The 18,867-nt window shown below is 39.3% G+C and overlaps 1 protein-coding gene across 1 annotated transcript; it reads left to right on the top strand.

Moving 5' to 3' along the window:
• The first annotated feature begins 238 nt into the window (after positions 1-238).
• On the top strand, positions 239-18,440 carry smek1 (SMEK homolog 1, suppressor of mek1 (Dictyostelium)). The gene is made up of 15 exons (XM_036582331.1): positions 239-1,281; positions 1,401-1,456; positions 1,964-2,062; positions 2,304-2,921; positions 5,264-5,341; positions 8,827-8,943; positions 11,629-11,745; positions 11,904-12,035; positions 13,581-13,683; positions 13,916-14,074; positions 14,316-14,485; positions 14,970-15,112; positions 15,304-15,494; positions 15,732-15,943; positions 17,521-18,440. Exons 1-15 carry the CDS (start codon positions 1,140-1,142, stop codon positions 17,638-17,640), a joined length of 2,457 nt encoding a protein of 818 aa, XP_036438224.1. The 5' UTR covers positions 239-1,139; the 3' UTR covers positions 17,641-18,440.
• The last annotated feature ends 427 nt before the right edge of the window (positions 18,441-18,867 follow it).

Genomic DNA, 18,867 nt, shown 5'->3' with positions numbered 1-18,867 from the left:
AGAAGGGTTTTTTGTCTTTAACCTGAAAATTCGCTCTAGAGGCTACAGCAACACCGCTACATTACGAGAGTAAGCATTTTAACAACAAATGCAGCGATAATTACATCTTTAACTTTTGGTAGGAGTGTTCCTTTAACAACCTCTCCATCCTTTATTTTCTTTTTATTGTCACAGGTTATAATGTGAGTATTGGCTGTAAGGTTCTGTACCTTTAAACCGTGGCGGGCCGCCCTGCGGTCGCCGCGTAGGAAACCCCGTGCAGGCTTTCTGAGGGGACCCAAGATGGCCGAACACTTACAGTAGGGCTAATAATTACTCTCGTCAAGACGTCGCGGTTCGATGGTGCTCGACGGGTTGCAAAGGACATTTATTGTTCAGGAAAGTTTGACGACCTTGCCTGTCCGACTGGTTCCATCTCCGCATGTCCGTCTGCGTTTGAGGAGAGAGGCTGGTCCTTCCACGGCCCTCAGCCAGAACATGGCGGAACTCTTGGCCAAAATATAAACGTTAGCCTGCCGCTAGGCTGCAAGCTGGCTTATAATGAAAAACATCGCAGTGTGCGTGTATGTATGGCTTTGTTCACATTTTCATAAACAGGGCGTGTTTATAATGGGGCAGTAAAGGTACCGGTACTACGTTTTCCCCTCCTATACATGGTTGGACCTGAACTGTAGTCAGAATGTTTGAGGCGAGCAGATAGCCCGCTAGCTAACCAGCTAGCTAGCAGTAGTCGGCTCAATTGGTCGTTGCAGGGCGCCCGAAAAAAAATCCCTTTTCGTCAAAGCTGCACGCTTCCGATACAGTATTCGCATTCGTTCGGATATCCACAGTTTTTGCAGATAGTCTAATAGCAGCAGTAAGCATCTCAGCGATACTGAAGGTGACCATGGCTATGGACGGTGTCAACAGAGAGCTAGCTGGCTAACGCTAGACTGGTCGGAGGAGCATCGCGTTAGCTCGACGAACAGGCAGCACCGTAAATGTCACATTTCAGCGGAGAAGCAGACTAGAAGCGGACGAGTCAGACTGTGAGGGAACCTCGCAGGAGGAGTGAGACATTTGACAATAAAGTTAACGAGGGCAAACCCCATCAACCCGATCCCTCTTACTCCCTCCGGTATAAAGAGCTACTCGCAAGAATGACTGACACTCGGCGACGAGTGAAGGTCTACACTCTGAATGAAGACCGACAGTGGGATGACCGAGGGACAGGGCATGTGTCGTCCGGCTACGTGGAGAGACTCAAAGGCATGTCGCTGTTGGTGCGCGCTGAAAGCGACGGTAAGTCCATGTCACAAGATAGAGCTCTTGGATTTTGTGGCTTGGTTGCTGTACGTTACGCGCCTAAAGTTGTGAGGGGAGTTCGAAACATCCAGCATCCCATTTCTTTTCTTTTCCAGGATCTCTTTTGCTGGAGTCAAAAATCAACCCTAACACAGCCTATCAAAAACAGCAGGTGGGTTGAACTCTGAATTTGTCATTTTTTATGTGCGTTTCCTTTCATAATGCTTCAGTGTGATCTATGTTGTAATTCAGGGGTCTGCAAAGGGCCAGTGTGACTGTAGCTATTTAATTCCAACCAAGTAGAAGCAGACGTGGAAGTCAGTGGAGTTAGGACCTACAGCCTCGCTGGCCTTTTATGAATAAAATTGGAGATCCGTGTTATAGGTTAATGCAAATTGAATCTCGCTGCCTCTTATGAGGACATTATATCCAGGACCTAATGAGTGGTAACGTTTCAGGGTAGAGTGTGTTTGTTTATATTTGGGTATGTTAAAAATTTAGACCACCACTCTGCAGGCAAGCAGACATAACTGATCAGTAATTCTATCCCTGACCTGGCATCATAGAGCGGAAACACAGTTGGTGACAGCCAGGACTACGAATGGTTACTTTGTCTCTTGACTTTTATTTATTTTATATTTTATTTTTATGTGATTGTGTTTTTTTTTTCTTCTCCTAGGACACATTGATTGTCTGGTCTGAAGCAGAAAACTATGATCTGGCCCTTAGTTTTCAGGAGAAGGCTGGTTGTGATGAGATCTGGGAGAAAATATGTCAGGTGATTTGAACTTTCACACTATGTGCAGCTGTTATTATATATACATACATACGTATTTTACCAGCTAATGATGGGCCCAGTGATAATAAGGATTTTACCCAAGGATTTTGGTATACTTGACTTTTTTTTCTTTTCTATTTTTGGCTACTGTTGCTCCCAGCGTTCTTCATTTTGGATGTTGGTGTAATGTGCCTCTCTCCAAATCTGTGACCTCAAGTGGCTTGTATGTTTATGTCTTCAGGTTCAGGGTAAGGACCCCTCAGTGGACATTACCCAGGAGCTCATCGACGAATCGGAGGAGGAGCGTTTTGAGGACATGTCCTCTCCTGGACTGGAGCTGCCTCCTTGCGAGCTCTCCCGTCTGGAGGAGGTAGCTGAGCTTGTGGCCTCATCACTGCCCTCACCTCTGCGGCGCGAAAAGCTGGCGCTAGCGCTGGAGAATGAGGGCTACATTCGCAAGCTGCTGGAGCTATTCCGTGTGTGTGAGGATTTGGAAAACCGCGAGGGCCTGCACCATCTTTACGACATAATCAAAGGCATTTTCCTGCTCAATCGCACGGCGCTCTTTGAGGTCATGTTCTCTGAGGAGTGCATCATGGACGTGATAGGCTGCCTAGAGTTTGATCCTGCTTTGCCTCAGCCTCGACGTCACCGTGAATTTCTGACCACCACGGCCAGGTTTAAAGAGGTCATCCCAATCACGGACCCTGAGCTGCGTCAGAAGATTCACCAGACGTACCGGGTCCAGTACATCCAGGACATGGTGCTACCTACACCCTCCGTGTTTGAGGAGAACATGCTTTCCACCTTGCACTCGTTCATCTTCTTTAACAAGGTGGAAATAGTTGGCATGCTCCAGGTAGGTGTCACCAAGAAGGCTACACACATGGTTGTTCACACACATACATTTCAATTCTTCTTTTAGGTACACTATGTAAGGTTCCAAATTTTGTCAGATGCATTGGTCGTTCACTCATTCATGGACAGGTATCTACGTCAGCAACAGTTGCACAAGAGTACAGACTATTTTTATTGATAAACAAAGCCTTTTTTCCTCCAAATGTGATGATGCACACTTCAGTAATATAAAGCAGGTCATAAAAACATAGTAGTTTGCATTGGTTGTTAACCACAGGTTGAGTAGAGAATTGAGTCAGAGGCGTAATTGCACAGGATGCACTGAAGATCATCTCTGAAGTTCACAAACCAGCCGAGCACAGAGAGTGTGCGTTTGGAATATATTCGGCAGATGTACGCGATCAAATTATCTGGTCATACTGGTGCAACATAATGCTATGTTGTGTAAGACAGGTAGGCACGGTTAAAAATGAATTAATCCTGGAAATCCTGTTTTATAGTTTTATAGTATCTACTTAAGTAACTATGTACAGTCAGTTTTATTTTTGTAATTTGGAGGCAATTTCTCACATACCATCAAATAGATAAGTTAGTATGAGAGACTTTTATTTGTAGTGGTAGGAACCACATAGTTTTTGCTGCCCCTGCATTGGGTACACTAGGTTTTATTTTTTAAAATTTGGGGTGGGCTTTTGATGGATATCTGAGTCAGTTGTGTGCACCAGGCATCTCAGATACACAAGTTTACATAAGTTTATTCACAGATGAGAAATTTTGTTAGAAAATAACGTGTAGAAACTTTAAGTGTGAGATTACAGCATGCCTCATAGACCTGTCTTGAAACTTGGAAGCTTTGCCTTTTCACTCTGTGGTTTTAGTCTGACATTTTGGCCAAAGCCAGCAACAACAGCTCATTCATGTGCTTTAAAACTAAGAAGAAAGGGCAGTATGATATCCCATATTGATTAACGAGTGATCATTTGAGCACATGATTTTAATGGTGTTTGGTGCTGGCAGCTTTGATGATGTGATTTTTAATGGGAATTTTGAGAGGCACTGCAAATTGCTATTCCACTACTTCTTAGAACATCTGGTGTATGTGGCTTTGTTGTGAGTTAAAAATGTAGTAATAATAGTAATGATGATGATGATGATGATAATAATAGTATTGGTAATATTTTTCTAATATGCAAGGTTGCTTTGTAGTAACATACATAGAATACACATTTTAAATAAATCCATTCCGCAGGAAAAGGGTCTCCAACAGAGAAGAGGGTAATACAGGCCAAGAACAAGCTGGAACATCTTGTTACTACTGGCCTGATTAGGCCAGTATACTGCATAAAAGACTGGAAAGGCTAGTACTTTTCTACTAGGTTCCTATAGAGATCTTGTAACTGTAAAGTTTCTGATGGGAGGGGCTTGGTTTCCATGGAAACACAGGGTGCTTTCCATCTTGCTGCTTTATTTGGTATGAAGAGTGGACCTTTTACTGGCCAGGCCAATTCAGTCGTGGTTTATTTGTAAGCAGGTTATTTTGCCAAAAAACAAAGAGACTGATCTATTTTGGGCAAAAAATGTGTATTTTAAGTACCAAAAATAGTGATTCCCAGAGATGTCAGCTTGTCAGATAATTACTAATCCTGCTGATTTGGGTATTTTAAAGGAAAGAAATATAAAACTGGACATGCAACCGAAACCACTGTAATGGAGAATTATTGGTGCTCATTTGATTCTGATTTTGGACTTCATGATTTGATATTCCCAAGGATGTGAATCCAGAAAGGGTGTCAAGACCTCAGTTCAGTTTGAGATTTAAATGTAAATGATTAAATATATAAGCAAATGAATGTAATGATAAAAATGGTAAAGATGGTAAAAATGAATGTAATGAGTGTAATAATAATAATAAAAATGATACTGTAATGAAATAAAGAGCTGCCTTTTAAATGTTTCCTAAATATTAACACGTATATAAAGTAAGTCCAAGTGTCAATTTTTTTTGAGTTGCTTGTAATATCTTAACGGTTGGCTTAGGAATAGAAATGAATCAACACTATCTTAATAAACTGAAGGATGTTGTCTCAATACTTTGGCTACTGTAAGCCTTCACTTATTACCTTAAGTATACCTTTTTTGTCACATTAACAAATTTTAATGCCACTGAACAGATCTTCCCCTAAACAAATGATTTCCATGTTTTCATCAGTGTGTCTTATTAGTAGGACAGCCCTATGAGAGGGAAAAATCAACAGCCAGTTTAATTCTCTATTGGAACACTTCAGACAGAAATTTGGAGCAATTGTCTGCCTGATGAATCTCTTGTTCTGTTTCTTCTTCCAGGATGATGAGAAGTTTCTAACTGAGCTCTTTGCACAGCTAACTGATGAAGCCACAGATGACGATAAACGGCACGAATTGGTATGATGAAGGCATCGTTAAATGGAAAGATTAACCTTTGGTGTATGGCACAGTTAGGGTGGGGTGTATACTGGCGTAAACGTAAACACAATGGTCTTTTTTATATTTAGGCTGCCTTGAATAATTTGAATACTCTAGTGTTTGATTGATATATTTGTATTTATTCATTTATATAGTATTCAGAGTGTTTTGTCTTTTCTTAAGCCACAAAAATTGTAGTCTAACCTACAATACATTTTTATCAGCCTTTGAATATAGAAGTCTTTGGAGAGAGATCAGTGAAAATTAATAAAGAAGAAAATAAAATCCTGAGTCAGGAGGAAAAAAACATGCTAAAATATGGTTTAAATGTCACATACAGGCTTAAAGAACGTCTCAAATGCAAAATTAATATTGTACTGATGCAGATATGATGACATTAGCAGATGATTAACTTGAATCCTCAGAAGACGTTGTTCTGAGTTTTGACAATTTTAAATACTCTTATTCACAGTCATCAGATACATCTACTCAGGGCTCCAAAGCACAACCAGTGTTACAAAATGTTCTTCTCCATCTTTTATGCAATTATACATTTCCATCTGAGAGGTCTACAAATCCTCAAAACTTACATAGTCTATCTTCAATTTATGGAAAATGTTAAATACATTCCTTATAGCTGGTTTAGTTGAATCCACCATAAAGTTATGCCAGACATCCACATCACCTCACCTCAGAGTGCAACTGCACCACTTTCCACGAGGCCATTAAATCTAAAAGAGCAGAAATACTTTAGTAATCATATGTGGGAGCACTTTATCAGAGGATAATAAAAATGCTCAGTGGAAGATTTTTAACAAGGTGCTGGAACACCATGGTGGTACAACAGGTTTGATGAATCATCTCAGAGTAATTAAAAATACATGCTTACATGAAACATCAGCATCATGTAAGCATGTGCAGCGCAAACGACTGTGAATCTGACTTCAGGTGCTTCATAACTGCTTCACGTGTAAAATTCAGCTTTTTTCCCCTTTTGTTCCTGTTTGAACAGTGTGGTATTACAGTGGGTTTAAAACTAAAGCAGTTCACTTCACTCTGAAATGCAAGTGAAAACAACGTAGATTTGACGCGTAAAAACATTTTGGTGTGTAAATTTGGGTTTTTGAGGGTCATTTTGAGCATGTGTTTTTGGGGACTCAAAGGCTGTACAGTGCTGTTCAGGCCAATCCTATATGCTGACCATACGTTTTACCATATAATGAAAGCTCTGTCATTACCCTGTGTTAGCTACGGGTAGAAACACCAGCAGCCTTTCCCCCCAGTTGAAACCCATAAAAGCAGACATCCGTGAAGCCGCCCCCCCCCACGTGATCAGAAATGGAATAAATATACTACCATTCACTTGTGCTGCGCTTGCGCTGGTTTGTGCTGGCACCGTTTTTGAGAAATTAAATTACATTTTAATACCTGTGATGCCCCCCATCAAAGTCTAAATCACAGAAATTGCCACATTTGTTTGTGCTGTTACAGGAATCATTTGTGCTATTTTAATTTTAATTCAGCCATCAAAAGAAATGTTTGTGCTGTTTTATTTTATAGGCTAAAGAATCTTTTCCCCACTCAGCCTCCCACCAGTGTCTAAATCGTGCCAAAACTGTCTCCTTCATTTGAGCTACATTTGTGCTGGTTTGTAGTGCTAAAAGAAATATTTATGCTATTTTAATTTGTAAGTTATTAAGCAGTAATGATTCGACGAGTGATGTCACTCAGCCCTCCATCGCCCCAAAACAGTCTAATTCGCGCCAGAATGGTCTCATTCATTTCACAGGTGTTTGTGCTGTTTTAATTCGTAAGTTATTGGATAAACAGTTCTTTTCGTGAGCGATTACCTCATTTACCACACGATTGTCTCTGGCTGTTGATGAGGATCTGCTCCTGAGCAGCCGGTATCTGTGATCACAACAGTGAGTACATTTACATGCACTTAATAATCCGATAACTGCAGAAAATCTGATTTTGTCAGTAATCCGATCAACACGTTTACATGCTCTTGAGTAATCAGATAATGGAAAATTCCAGGTCTACATGAGTCAGGCAGTAATCAGATTTCTGCTTTGCAACCAACCAGTGAACTCAAAGAAGACGACGTGATGTAAACTTAACGTAAAACTCAAACTTCATGCCACGTTCTTTTTTTTGTTTTTATCGCCCACTTTACCTGAAAATATGAACATACATAATTTAGAAGGTGAATAATATTTAAATCCAAAAGTGTTTTGCTGCCATCTCACGACACCCAACGTCTGTTCTCGCGCATGCGCAGACTGAGAAATCTGATAGAAATCGGAGTACGGGTATACATGCACTGACAAATCTGATTACTGAGCTAAAATCCAGCTCTCTTTATCTGGTTTCTTAATCAGATTTCTAGATGGGAGCATGGTGTTTACATGACAATTTGAATAATCGGATAACTGCAGAAATGCGATTGTGATCGGATTATTGAGTGCATGTATACGCACTTAGTGTTGTGTCTGGCTGTTTAACCCTATTCAGGTTCATCACTGCATTGAGTAGAAGTCAAAAGCTGACTAAAAGTAACAAACCTGTCTGTTAAAAACAATTTTTGCAAAACAAATCAAGCAGCAGGGTTACTGTGGGATTTCACATGGTTTGACAAATACAAACATTAACGTCAGTCTTTTAATGGATCATGTGTGCTAAAGATATTTTGTGAAAATGCTCACCAAATATCAAAGAAGAATTTTTTCGGAACCACCAAGAACACAATAGAATTTAGCAGAGACCCATGTAGGTTTTATCCTATTAACAGCTCTGGACTTTTCCTGGATATTACCTTTTGGTTCCACGCCAACCTTACTATGACCTGTCCGGTCTCATAAAGGATTTCCCTTGGAAAAAAAAAACATGTACTTCAGTTTAATTAAAAAAAAAAGAAATAAAATTTAATAAAAAAAAAAAAACACAAAAGAATAAGGCCATTGGCGTGCAAATTTTGGTGTGGTTTGGACGTTGGTGGGGGGCCGAGTGACGTCACTGATCAAAACGTTATTGCTTAATAACTTGCACATTAAAATGCAAATATTTCTTTTAGCAGCAGAAACTATTACAAACGTAGCACAAACAAATGAGACCATTTTGGTGCGATTTGAACGTTGGTGGGGGGCTGAGTGGTGTCACTTGAGAAGTAAAACAGCACAAACAAATGTGACCAATTTTTGTGCGATTTAGACTTTGATGGAGGGGCTCAGTGATGTCCAGCACAAGTAATGATTGCTACAGCACAAACGCACATTAAATTCTACTGGAGTGAAACAGTTAAATAATCATCTTAAACGGCTTAACCCAGATAGGGTCACAGTTGCAACAGTTACTATATAATATAATTATATAGTATGTAAAATGTGTATGATCTAATTATGTAACATGCTGTACATACGGTTTGTTTTTGTTTTACTCATCTACATCTTTCTGTTGTCTAGGTAAATTTCCTGAAGGAGTTTTGTGCGTTCTCTCAGACTTTACAACCACAAAACAGAGATGCTTTTTTTAAAACGCTCTCAAACATGGGAATCCTACCAGCACTGGAAGTTATCCTGGTGAGTGTGAATATGTTCTGTCAGCTAATCAGAAGCAGTCAGACTGTACAAGCGGCATTAAAGCCTTCTTCCTAAAGTAGTATATAATATGTTTGTTATTACTCTGTATAAGATTGTTTTTGAAATTATGGGCTACAGACACAATATTTTCATATTCACACATTGTAGCGTATTTTGGTTTGAATATTCAAATTGTTTTCGTTTGTATTCTACAGTCTAATATTAAACCAGAGTACATGCCTTTAAATGTAGCAGTGGATATTTTCCATGTGTGTTGTGCTACAGTTCTAAGCTAATACTTTTTGTTGTTGGTTTGAAATGGTCTGTTGCTTTAGACTTTTTTCCTGTCATTTTGGAACAGGCTGTTTGCACTTCTTGATGCCATAAAACAGAAAACCTTTCATTTGGTCACACTTCAGAATAAATAATTAAACAATGAAAACAATGGAACCATGCTGAGTTCTGTTTGGGAGGCAAACACAATTTAGTGGGTTGTGACAATACACATTTTCATGTTTGATATGACTTGATTCAGAAATCACATTTATTTTTTTGTATTTTGTATAAAAAAATGTCTTGATTGTACAGAGCTCTAATTATGTACTATGCAGATTGGCTTCAGATTTGTTTGGCTGTTGAACAAAACTGCACCCCTAGAATATAAAAGCCCAGTTATTTGAGTGTGAATGTGTGGATAACATAAACCCTGCTCCCTCCCTGTCTACTTTACTCTAAGGATGTACTCACTAGGTGAGTAGGTGATTTATCAAGTGTGATCTGTACTGTGCCCAGACCCCACTTTAATAGGTGGGCTCCGGCATGGTTCATTTGGACTCATCCATTGACCCATGCTGTCAATGATGCGACCGTCCCACTTTTCAGTTAATTCAGTTGCAGTCTTGAATGGGCATGGGACAAAGCAAAGTATACTGTAAGATTCACCCAGATGCCTAGTTTGGATCACTGACAGTAGGGCTGGGTATTGTCAGCACCTTTATGATACGCATCACGATACAAGTGTCATGATGCAATATGATACAATAACACTGGATGTACAGTTTTTAGAATGGGCAGTGTGCAGAAGGGACTGGACCAAACCAGAACATTTCTTTCTCTAACAAGCTTTTTTTATTCAAATAATAACAAAAAATAAACAGTGAAGCCTAAATATTCCAACACGTTTGGATGCTATCAAATGCCGCAATGTCAGACTTTAATGCGGTATCTTTTTCATTTGCACATTAAAGCTCCTTGTGAAATAGTGGTGTAACGATATGCAGATTTCATGATACAGTAAGTACTGTTTTTGCGTCACAAATGTGGTACAATACATTTTCAGTACAGAATTAGAAAAGAAATGCTAATGTTCAACACATTTTTGTATTTATCGTTTAATGGTAATTCCGAAAAAAAAAAATCTTTTTTTTGATGGGTTTACTGGCACAAGTTATTTTCTTAGAAGATGTAATCAATATGCAATGTGCAATATCTATAATATCTATCTGAACAAAAATGTGAACTATACAGTGTAAAAGGCTATATTTCAGTATGAAACTAACTGAGCATGACATTCATTCACAATCTTGTGTTTGTATGTAAAGTGTGGCTGTTACCTTCTAGCTTAAATGAATGAGAGGGGACTTTCTAATGTGACTCAATCACAACTAACAAACTGTGTAATCAACAACTGTATAGAGGTGGACTCTACAACTGAATTGAGCTGCACATCGGTAACTGTTAACATCCCTGTTGAGTGAATTATTTGTTTTCCTGTTCTGAATCAGCACTTAGTGGCTGCTTTAATCTTGTGAGGAGAAGCAGCTGCTAAGATTTTTGTTTCCTTCATAAGGCTGAAATTGTCTTCCTGTTCACCAGCTTCGTATTAAAAGTTTCCATTCTGCCTTAAATGGTGCACCAGTAATTTGGAAAATTTGAATAAGAATTTGACTAACTTAAATTTTGCCTATTCTCCTCGCCCCGGTAACTGACACATTTGGGCGATGCTTTTACAAATGAGTGCATATTTGCGGTATTAGCATGGGTATTTGATCCTTGCAGTGAGCAGTGTTGGCACACTGTCACTGTTCAGTCTGCCACTTTTTTCCATTGTTATTGTTCATGACTGAGAAACCTTGTCTTGCCGTTTTAAAGAGCATAGCTAACTAACCATCCAAGTTAGGCTAAACAAACCATTTTTTTCAGAGAGTGCCGCAGTGATGATTTTCATGTTCATGTTTATCACTTGTAGGAATGTCATGAATTCTGTTAAATAGAACTATAGGAACCACTCCCAGTATCATGCGTTTTGTAGCATAAAATCTAACTGTATTCAGTAGGAATACTTGAAACCAACTTCACAGCAAGTATCGTCTAGCAACTCCATTACTGAAAAAAATGCATCTTGTGAATCCCCTAATGCAAAAGTAAATTTTAATTTAAATTTAATTTTAAATTTTAAACATTGATACAGCCATCACTGTAGCAATACATGTATTGCCACAAGCTTGAGCAGTTGTTCATCAATATTTTGAACACAGCCCTAACCAGCAGAAGTTTCCATTCATGAATGGAAAACAGAAAATTAGACCTTTGGAAGAGACCAAGAGCCCTATCAGCAGTATAACTTTAAATTTTAATGTGCTGTTTGAAACTTCTCATAACACTTGTGTTGTGTTGTGTTGAAAGGGAATGGATGACGTGCAGGTGCGGGGAGCGGCCACAGATATTTTCTCTTACCTGGTAGAATACAACCCTTCTATGGTGCGCGAGTTTGTCATGCAGGAGTCCCAGCAGAACGATGACGTGAGTGACCCAACCACCAACCCACATCATAAGTTTCAGAAATTTGAACAGAATACACTTGCAACTCATTGTGCTTAGCACCCTTTTCTGGGGGGGAAAGGTTTTTGCATTTTTTTCCTTATTTTCCTATGTTCTTTCTATGTCTCTTTTCTGTGCAGGATATCTTGTTGATTAATCTGATCATCGAACACATGATCTGTGATACAGACCCTGAGCTTGGGGGAGCTGTGCAGCTAATGGGGCTACTGAGGACCCTGGTAGACCCTGAAAACATGCTGGCACCTGCTAATGTGAGAGCAACGCACTTTTTTTAAATGTTCATTCAGAGACTTTTTGGTAATGCAGCTCTTTCATTGGTTTATAAAATAAATGGAAAGCAAGATTACTCTTACCTGTGCTAGAAGCTAGAAATTGTAATATCAACTGATATCAACCACTACAAAAATTAAACAGACTCTCTAGTAGTTTTGGTTAAGCAGTGCTTTACCGACTGATTTGATTGTTAAGCTTTAGCTGATGGAACCGATGGAAACTGACAATGTCTTTCATAGTATGAGTAGTGCAGTGTGGGAACCAGGGATATGCCACAGGTACCGGAGTACTTCACTATTTGGGTATTTGTTGTTTCATCACAAGAGAGGAAATATACAGCAATTTTATGTTTTAATGGGGAGTTCCAGCAATTTTTCAAAATGTCTGCGTAATTCAATGGTTGAGACATAAACAAAGTTATTCAGAGTTTGTTTGATGTGAAATGGTTGTTGTAGAGAAACTTTCTGACTCATATTTCTTTACAGTGGTGGTGATGGAAACCAGGGGTCGTGAGGTGTACAATGCAGATTATTTGCCATCCAAAAGTTTACTACACATATCCGTTTATTTTTTTATGTGTAATGTTAATGATGGAAACTAAGTTTGCTTTGGGCACTGTTTTGCCTAGCAACATCTTGTATGTACCCCTCCACTTTAGCTGTCTCTGTTTCTGTCACTGCAACTGTGAATTTTGACTTGTGTTTTTTCTAAAACCACTCTGAATCACTTTATACTTTATATGACTAAAATCTGTAGACAGTTTAGGTCACAGGAGTCCTCCTTTAATAGGACTAAAATGTGAGCGTTTTGCTTGCATTTGTGAGTGTATATATTTTATTACAGTTTGCAACTATGAAACACTAGTGCCCTAATGTGAGCGTGTTGTTGTTGGACATTTTTGAGAATGCAGTGATGTGACTTTTTCAGTAACTAGACTTAACTACTCGAGCTGTTAGTAGGTCAAAAATATTTTTCTTTGACAAACTTGCACGTCATCCACTGAGGAGAAAAGACCTCATTTAGAAGATGTGGAGTGATTATCAGCAGACAAAGTTGTACTGATTAGCTATTCTTTTTTGCTGTTACCTTTTTCTTAACTGAGGTTAACTGGAAATCCATTCATTAACTCATCCCGGTAGTCAACTGTGAAATTTTGTCAAAATGCACATCTCTAGCAGGACCAGTGTTTCGCTTAAGTTTTTTTGGTTTTGTTGTTTGTTAATTAACTCTCGTCTCATTTTTCATCTGTTGCTTGTGTGGAAAAAAATATTTTCTGTGTTATAACTTGCTGTCCCCATGCTAAGGGCTAGGGATTTTCACTAATACCATTAAATGTATAGATGTGAGTTACTGGCCAATTTTATTGGCTCTCTGATGTACTAAGTATTAAACTGAGTGTTAAAATGATTTGATGTGACTTAAAGTGGTTTTATGCCCTAACTGGTCCAATGCAAACACATCTCTGAGATTTGTCTTAGTTATCCTTAGTTGCAGTGGTAATAGTTCCCCTCTCTCTTTTGCAGAAGACAGAAAAGACAGAATTTTTAAGTTTCTTCTATAAGCATTGCATGCATGTGCTCACTGCTCCACTACTGGCCAACACCACTGAGGAGAAGCCCAGCAAAGGTAAGTGAGTGTGAGAGAGAAATAGCATTTGTGTGAGTGAGTAAGTGTTGGAGAAAGTGATGAATATAGTTGGGCCATGTTTGACTAATCAGGCCAAGGAAGAGAGTTGGAATGTGTGATGAATGTGTGGGTTGACTTGGATATTTAAGCGTTCTGTACGTCATTGGCATTTTTAAGTACAATCATACAAAGCAGAGTTTGCATGTCTCAGTCTCAGGGTTTGCTTTCTTAGATGACTTCCAGACATGCCAGCTGCTGGCACTGATTGTGGAGCTCCTCACCTTCTGTGTGGAACATCACACGTATCACATAAAAAACTACATCATCAACAAAGACATCCTGCGCAGAGTGCTGGTGCTCACTGCATCCCAGCACGCTTTCCTAGCCCTGTGTGAGTATTTCCACGCATGCGCGCACTTTACATATTTTTGCTTCAGTAGAGGTTACGTCTCTTAAGCTACTATTTTTCTAATTTGGAATTAACATATTCTAAAGTAACTTACAGCCTATTCATGTTAATTATGGTGAAACGGTAGTTTATACTCCCCTTTTTTTGGTCATACTTTTTTCTTTATAAGTTTTCCTTTTTTTCTTTTTCACCTATAGTAATTTTTGTCTTCCTGGCTGTCTAGGTTCTTTGCGTTTCATGAGGAAAATCGTAGGACTGAAGGATGAATTCTACAATCGTTACATCATGAGGAACTTTCTGTTTGAGCCGGTGGTCAAAGCCTTCCTCAACAATGGCTCCCGATACAACCTCATCAACTCAGCCATCATAGAGATGTTTGAATATGTCCGTGTGGTGAGTACAAATTAAAGCTCAGTCATTAATTGATCAGGATTTGCCTCTCCTGCCTTTCTGAAAAGATTTCTTCTGCCTTTTGTGCTTTTTGTGTCCCATTCATGCCAAGAAGCATAGCTTTACACAATTAATTATAGTTTGACGTGCTAATCTTTGTTACATATTCATTATTTACATGTTAGTGCACTAATCCACTGTTTTGTAATCCATTGTTCTATGAGGAAAGAAAGATTTAAGTTGTATTGTATCTTGAGACTTCATGGTTCTATTGTGAATCGTAAGCTTGCTAGTATGGGCATCTTTTAATTTTGTTTCCTAGATTTGTTTTGTTTCATTTTAATTAATATACTGGTCTAAACTTAGTCATATTTGGTTTTCACTACTACTCAGTAAATAAAATTCAATAATGTCCTCCTAAAATTATTAGAAGTAGCATATAGCAGTGTTTGTGTAACTATGAAAGCTTTTTTCTGTTTGTCTACAGGAGGATGTGAAGTCCCTGACAGCCCATATCATAGAGAACTACTGGAAGGCCCTGGAGGATGTCGACTATGTACAGACATTTAAGGGCCTCAAGCTCCGTTATGAGCAGCAGAGGGAAAGGCAGGACAACCCTAAGCTTGACAGGTCATTATACAGTTATCTTACCAGTTATGATTGAGTGAGATGTCAAAGTGGTAATAATTGCTTGAATAAAAAAAACTTTGAATGATTTGAGTCCAAAAGCTGTTTTTGAAGTAAATGAAGCAGTTATGGTGAAGGAACCAGACAATGTAACTGAAGTTTTGTTGTATGTTGTATGTGTTGTGTGTCATTAGCATGCGGTCGATTCTGAGGAACCATCGATTCCGGCGGGATGCACGGACGTTAGAGGATGAGGAGGAGATGTGGTTTAACACAGATGAAGATGACCTGGAGGATGGTGAGGCGGTGGTGCCCCCCTCAGACAAGATGAAGAATGATGAGGACCTAATGGATCCCATCAGCAAGTTCATGGAAAGAAAGAAATGTATGAGACCATCCTTGTTACTTGGCAGATACAGCTGCAAAACCTAAGCAATCATTATGAGCTGTATTGTGGCACTTAGAACCTGCTTAGTTAACTGCCTTCCACTCATTAATAATAAATAAATATAACTGAAATCAATACAGGCAAAATTCAAATCGCATTATCTCAAGCTTGTTTGTTTTACTTTTACTAACAAACCCCTCTCTCTCTCTCTCTCTCTCTCTCTCTCTCTCTCAGTGAAAGAGACAGAGGAGAAAGAGGTTTTGTCGGGGAAGTCTAGCCTGTCTGGACGACAGAGCCCCAGTTTTAAGCTGTCTTTCACCAGCTCGCCCAAGCCCAGTCTGTCGTCGCCCCCTTCAGCCTCACTGCACCCTGGCTCACCAGGATCTCCCGGATCCCCAGGCTCAGGGACCAGGAACTCGCCACCGACGGCAGCTGTCACCACTAAGGTGAGTTATTGATTTGCTGGCTGGTCACTGTCATGGGTCAGCATTAAGTTCTACAACCGCATGATATGGACAATAGAAATAATAAAGATAACAATGTTTGCATTGTGAACTAGTCCCAGTTGGCTAAAATAAGCTGTAGTCAGTAAAACTAAACATCAGATTATCCTATTTTTGAATGTTACCTAGCCAGTTTAACATGTTGTATGTAATGTTAGAAAATTGTAGCTAACGGTGCTTATGAAGTAACTGACTCACTGTAGTTGGCTAAAAATCTGTAGCGGATTGGACTAAACATCAAAAATAACTGCTGTCAGAGATTTAGTTTTACCTAGCAAGCCAGGTAAAGCATTTTTTTTTTCATGAATCACCTTCATAGATTGCAGAAAATGTTAAATTACTGCTGGACGCTTGCAAGCCCACTTTAATAATCTGTGGTCAATGAGAATAAACTTTGAAATGATGACCGCTTGAAATAAATTACTTTCAGAAGTTTCTCTTTTACAAAATTGTTGCTAAATAAAGTTTAAAAAACAAGCAAAATAAACAACATCAACTGCAAGAAAAGATGTGTACATCAAGAGGTTGAGTAAATGTACCAGTCAGCATGTATAAAAAAATGGAAACGGCAAACACATGAAATGTAGACATAAAGTAATATGAATCTTAAATAAAGATTTAAAATAAAGATAAAATCTTAAAATAAAGTTTTACTTTTATAGACAGAGTAACCTATGGAAGAATATTAGAATTTCATACCGATGCTGGAGCACGTTTATCAGCAATCCCTCATTCTCTACAATTGGAAATGGTTGCATATAAGTAAAACAAAGTCTTTAAAACTGAAATTGTAAAAGGTGCTATATAAATATAGCACTTGAATCGTTAATGGCGTTAGAACAGAGAAGCAAGTAACTATTATTCACAGTGACCCTGTTTCACTTTCCAGATAACGTTTAAAGTTTTAAACATTGCATCGCTGTCTTCACGTCAAGGCTGCCGGTGTGTTCAAATTCAGTGAACATAGGAGAGCAGGTTTCTGTTCTCCGCGAACGTTTGCCACCACTTGCTAGCAGTTTAAGGGGATAGCTCTACATGAACATATAGGGCAGCTGGACGAAGGGTTACCGTTGAAATGAAATGTTTCAAAATCATTCAAATTTAACTGTTCAAACAGAACAGTTAATAAATCGATTAATCGATTATTCATTTCAGTAATTGACAGATTATTCGACTATCAAATTAGTCGTTTGTTGCAGCCCTACACATTTATATGCCTAAATGGATCTTATTTTGTAGTTTTCAGCCAAACCAGCTTACATCCATGGCACACACAAAAACGTCATTGTCGGTCAGACAGTGCTGACCAGCACACCAGAGCAATTTTAAGTTTCCGTTATCACCCATATTTTAAGCACCACCTTCACAAGAAATTTCTGTTTGTTCTCACCCCAGTAAGTCTATATTCCCATCCACATTTAAACCAAACTTTTCTTTATGAGGTCACGTCTGGCCCTGTAAACTTGTGTTCATGGTCTCCTATAAATATAACGTTTTTGCTGATTTTGTTTTTGTCTCAGACTGGGTTGGTGGGGCTGGTGGACTATCCGGATGACGATGAGGATGACGAGGAAGAGGAAGATTCAGACAGTAAAGAGGGGAGTCCTCCACTGTCCAAGAAATCGAAGCTGAGCTCTTAAAACACTCCCTGCTCAATCGCCATGGTAAAGCTCGGATGGGAGCCTTATCCACAGACTTATTTCAGTGCTCAGCCTAGAACTCAAAACTGAAACAATATGAATGAAAAAACGAATGAATGGATAAAAGAACGTATGCCGGCCCCTACCCCCACCCGCAGGAGTCCAAGGGGTGCCACGCAAAGAATGGAGAAAGGGAGAGCAAGAGAGAGGGAAGAATCGGTCTTGGAACGAAAAAGGTGAATGTCTCTATGCGGAGAGTTCAAGTGCCAACCGGAGACAGAAGCTGAGAGAAAACTTGAAGCGGAACGAGAGCGAAGACAAGGAGATAAAACTGTGGTTTTGGACAAATTATTAAAAGGATTTAATAAAAAAATAATAATTTCAACAAAGCTAAAAGTACTGGGGGGTAAACGACCTCACATACATACACAAACACACACGCACGCACACTCACTTACTGAGACTGGTGCCCGCACACAGCGTCCCAGACTCGGACCAGGACACACTGCCCCCCGTCTCAGGGAAGGACGTCACATGGCCCGAACAGGCCAGCCAATCCTGAACCACCACTCACCTTCGCTGACTCCATCTCCATTTCTTTCTTTCTCTCCTTCCTCTACCCCTTTTTCTGCCCCCCTCCCACTTTTTTCCTTCGTTCGTTCTTTCTTTTTTCTTTTGATGTTTGTTTCTGGAGCCTGACAGGAGACTAGGGGGGCAGTCTGGGTTGTCGTTGTTGATGATGTCATCGTTGTCCTCGTGGCTCAGCGGAAGTTCTTCCTCTTTCAAAGCCAGCGGTTTCCTCTTTTCCCCCTCCTCGTTCTGTTCTTCTCTTCCTCTCCCTTTTTTTAAATGACAAAAAGAGACCTGCCTTTAAATGTTCAGGACGTTTTCAGTCGCACTTGAACAGGTTTTTAAAACCTCATTAGGGGGAAGAGTTAGTTTTACCCTTTTTTTGCCCTTTGAAACTGCAGATTTTTTGGAAAATTTGTAAGCCCGTCTTGATTAAAGATTGAGTGGAACTCTAGATGTGATCGAATTTTTTTTTCCTTTTTGTCATATCTTCATTTTTCTTTTACATGAGTGTACTCTTAGTTGGTGGGTATATTTGGGACCATTAAAAAGATCTTTGCTGTAATATATCTCATGGTTGTGCTGGCTCCGTGAATGGTGTCTGTTTTGCTGGTATTCTGTCCATGCACTGCTCATCTTTTGAATTTGATTATTTAA

This window comes from Colossoma macropomum, unplaced genomic scaffold, assembly GCF_904425465.1.
Source record: "Colossoma macropomum unplaced genomic scaffold, Colossoma_macropomum, whole genome shotgun sequence".
Classification (NCBI taxonomy): Eukaryota; Metazoa; Chordata; class Actinopteri; order Characiformes; family Serrasalmidae; genus Colossoma; species Colossoma macropomum.
This window is presented reverse-complemented; position numbering and strand designations above follow the sequence as displayed.

What these genes read in the sequence shown, in the direction of transcription:
- smek1 (XM_036582331.1), top strand. Translation starts at nt 1,140, where the DNA reads ATGACTGACACTCGGCGACGAGTGAAGGTCTACACTCTGAATGAAGAC. An exon ending in AGTCCCAGCAGAACGATGAC is followed by an intron (nt 11,746 to 11,903) that starts GTGAGTGACCCA and finishes TTTTCTGTGCAG; the next exon opens with GATATCTTGTTGATTAATCT. An exon ending in TGAGGAGAAGCCCAGCAAAG is followed by an intron (nt 13,684 to 13,915) that starts GTAAGTGAGTGT and finishes TTGCTTTCTTAG; the next exon opens with ATGACTTCCAGACATGCCAG.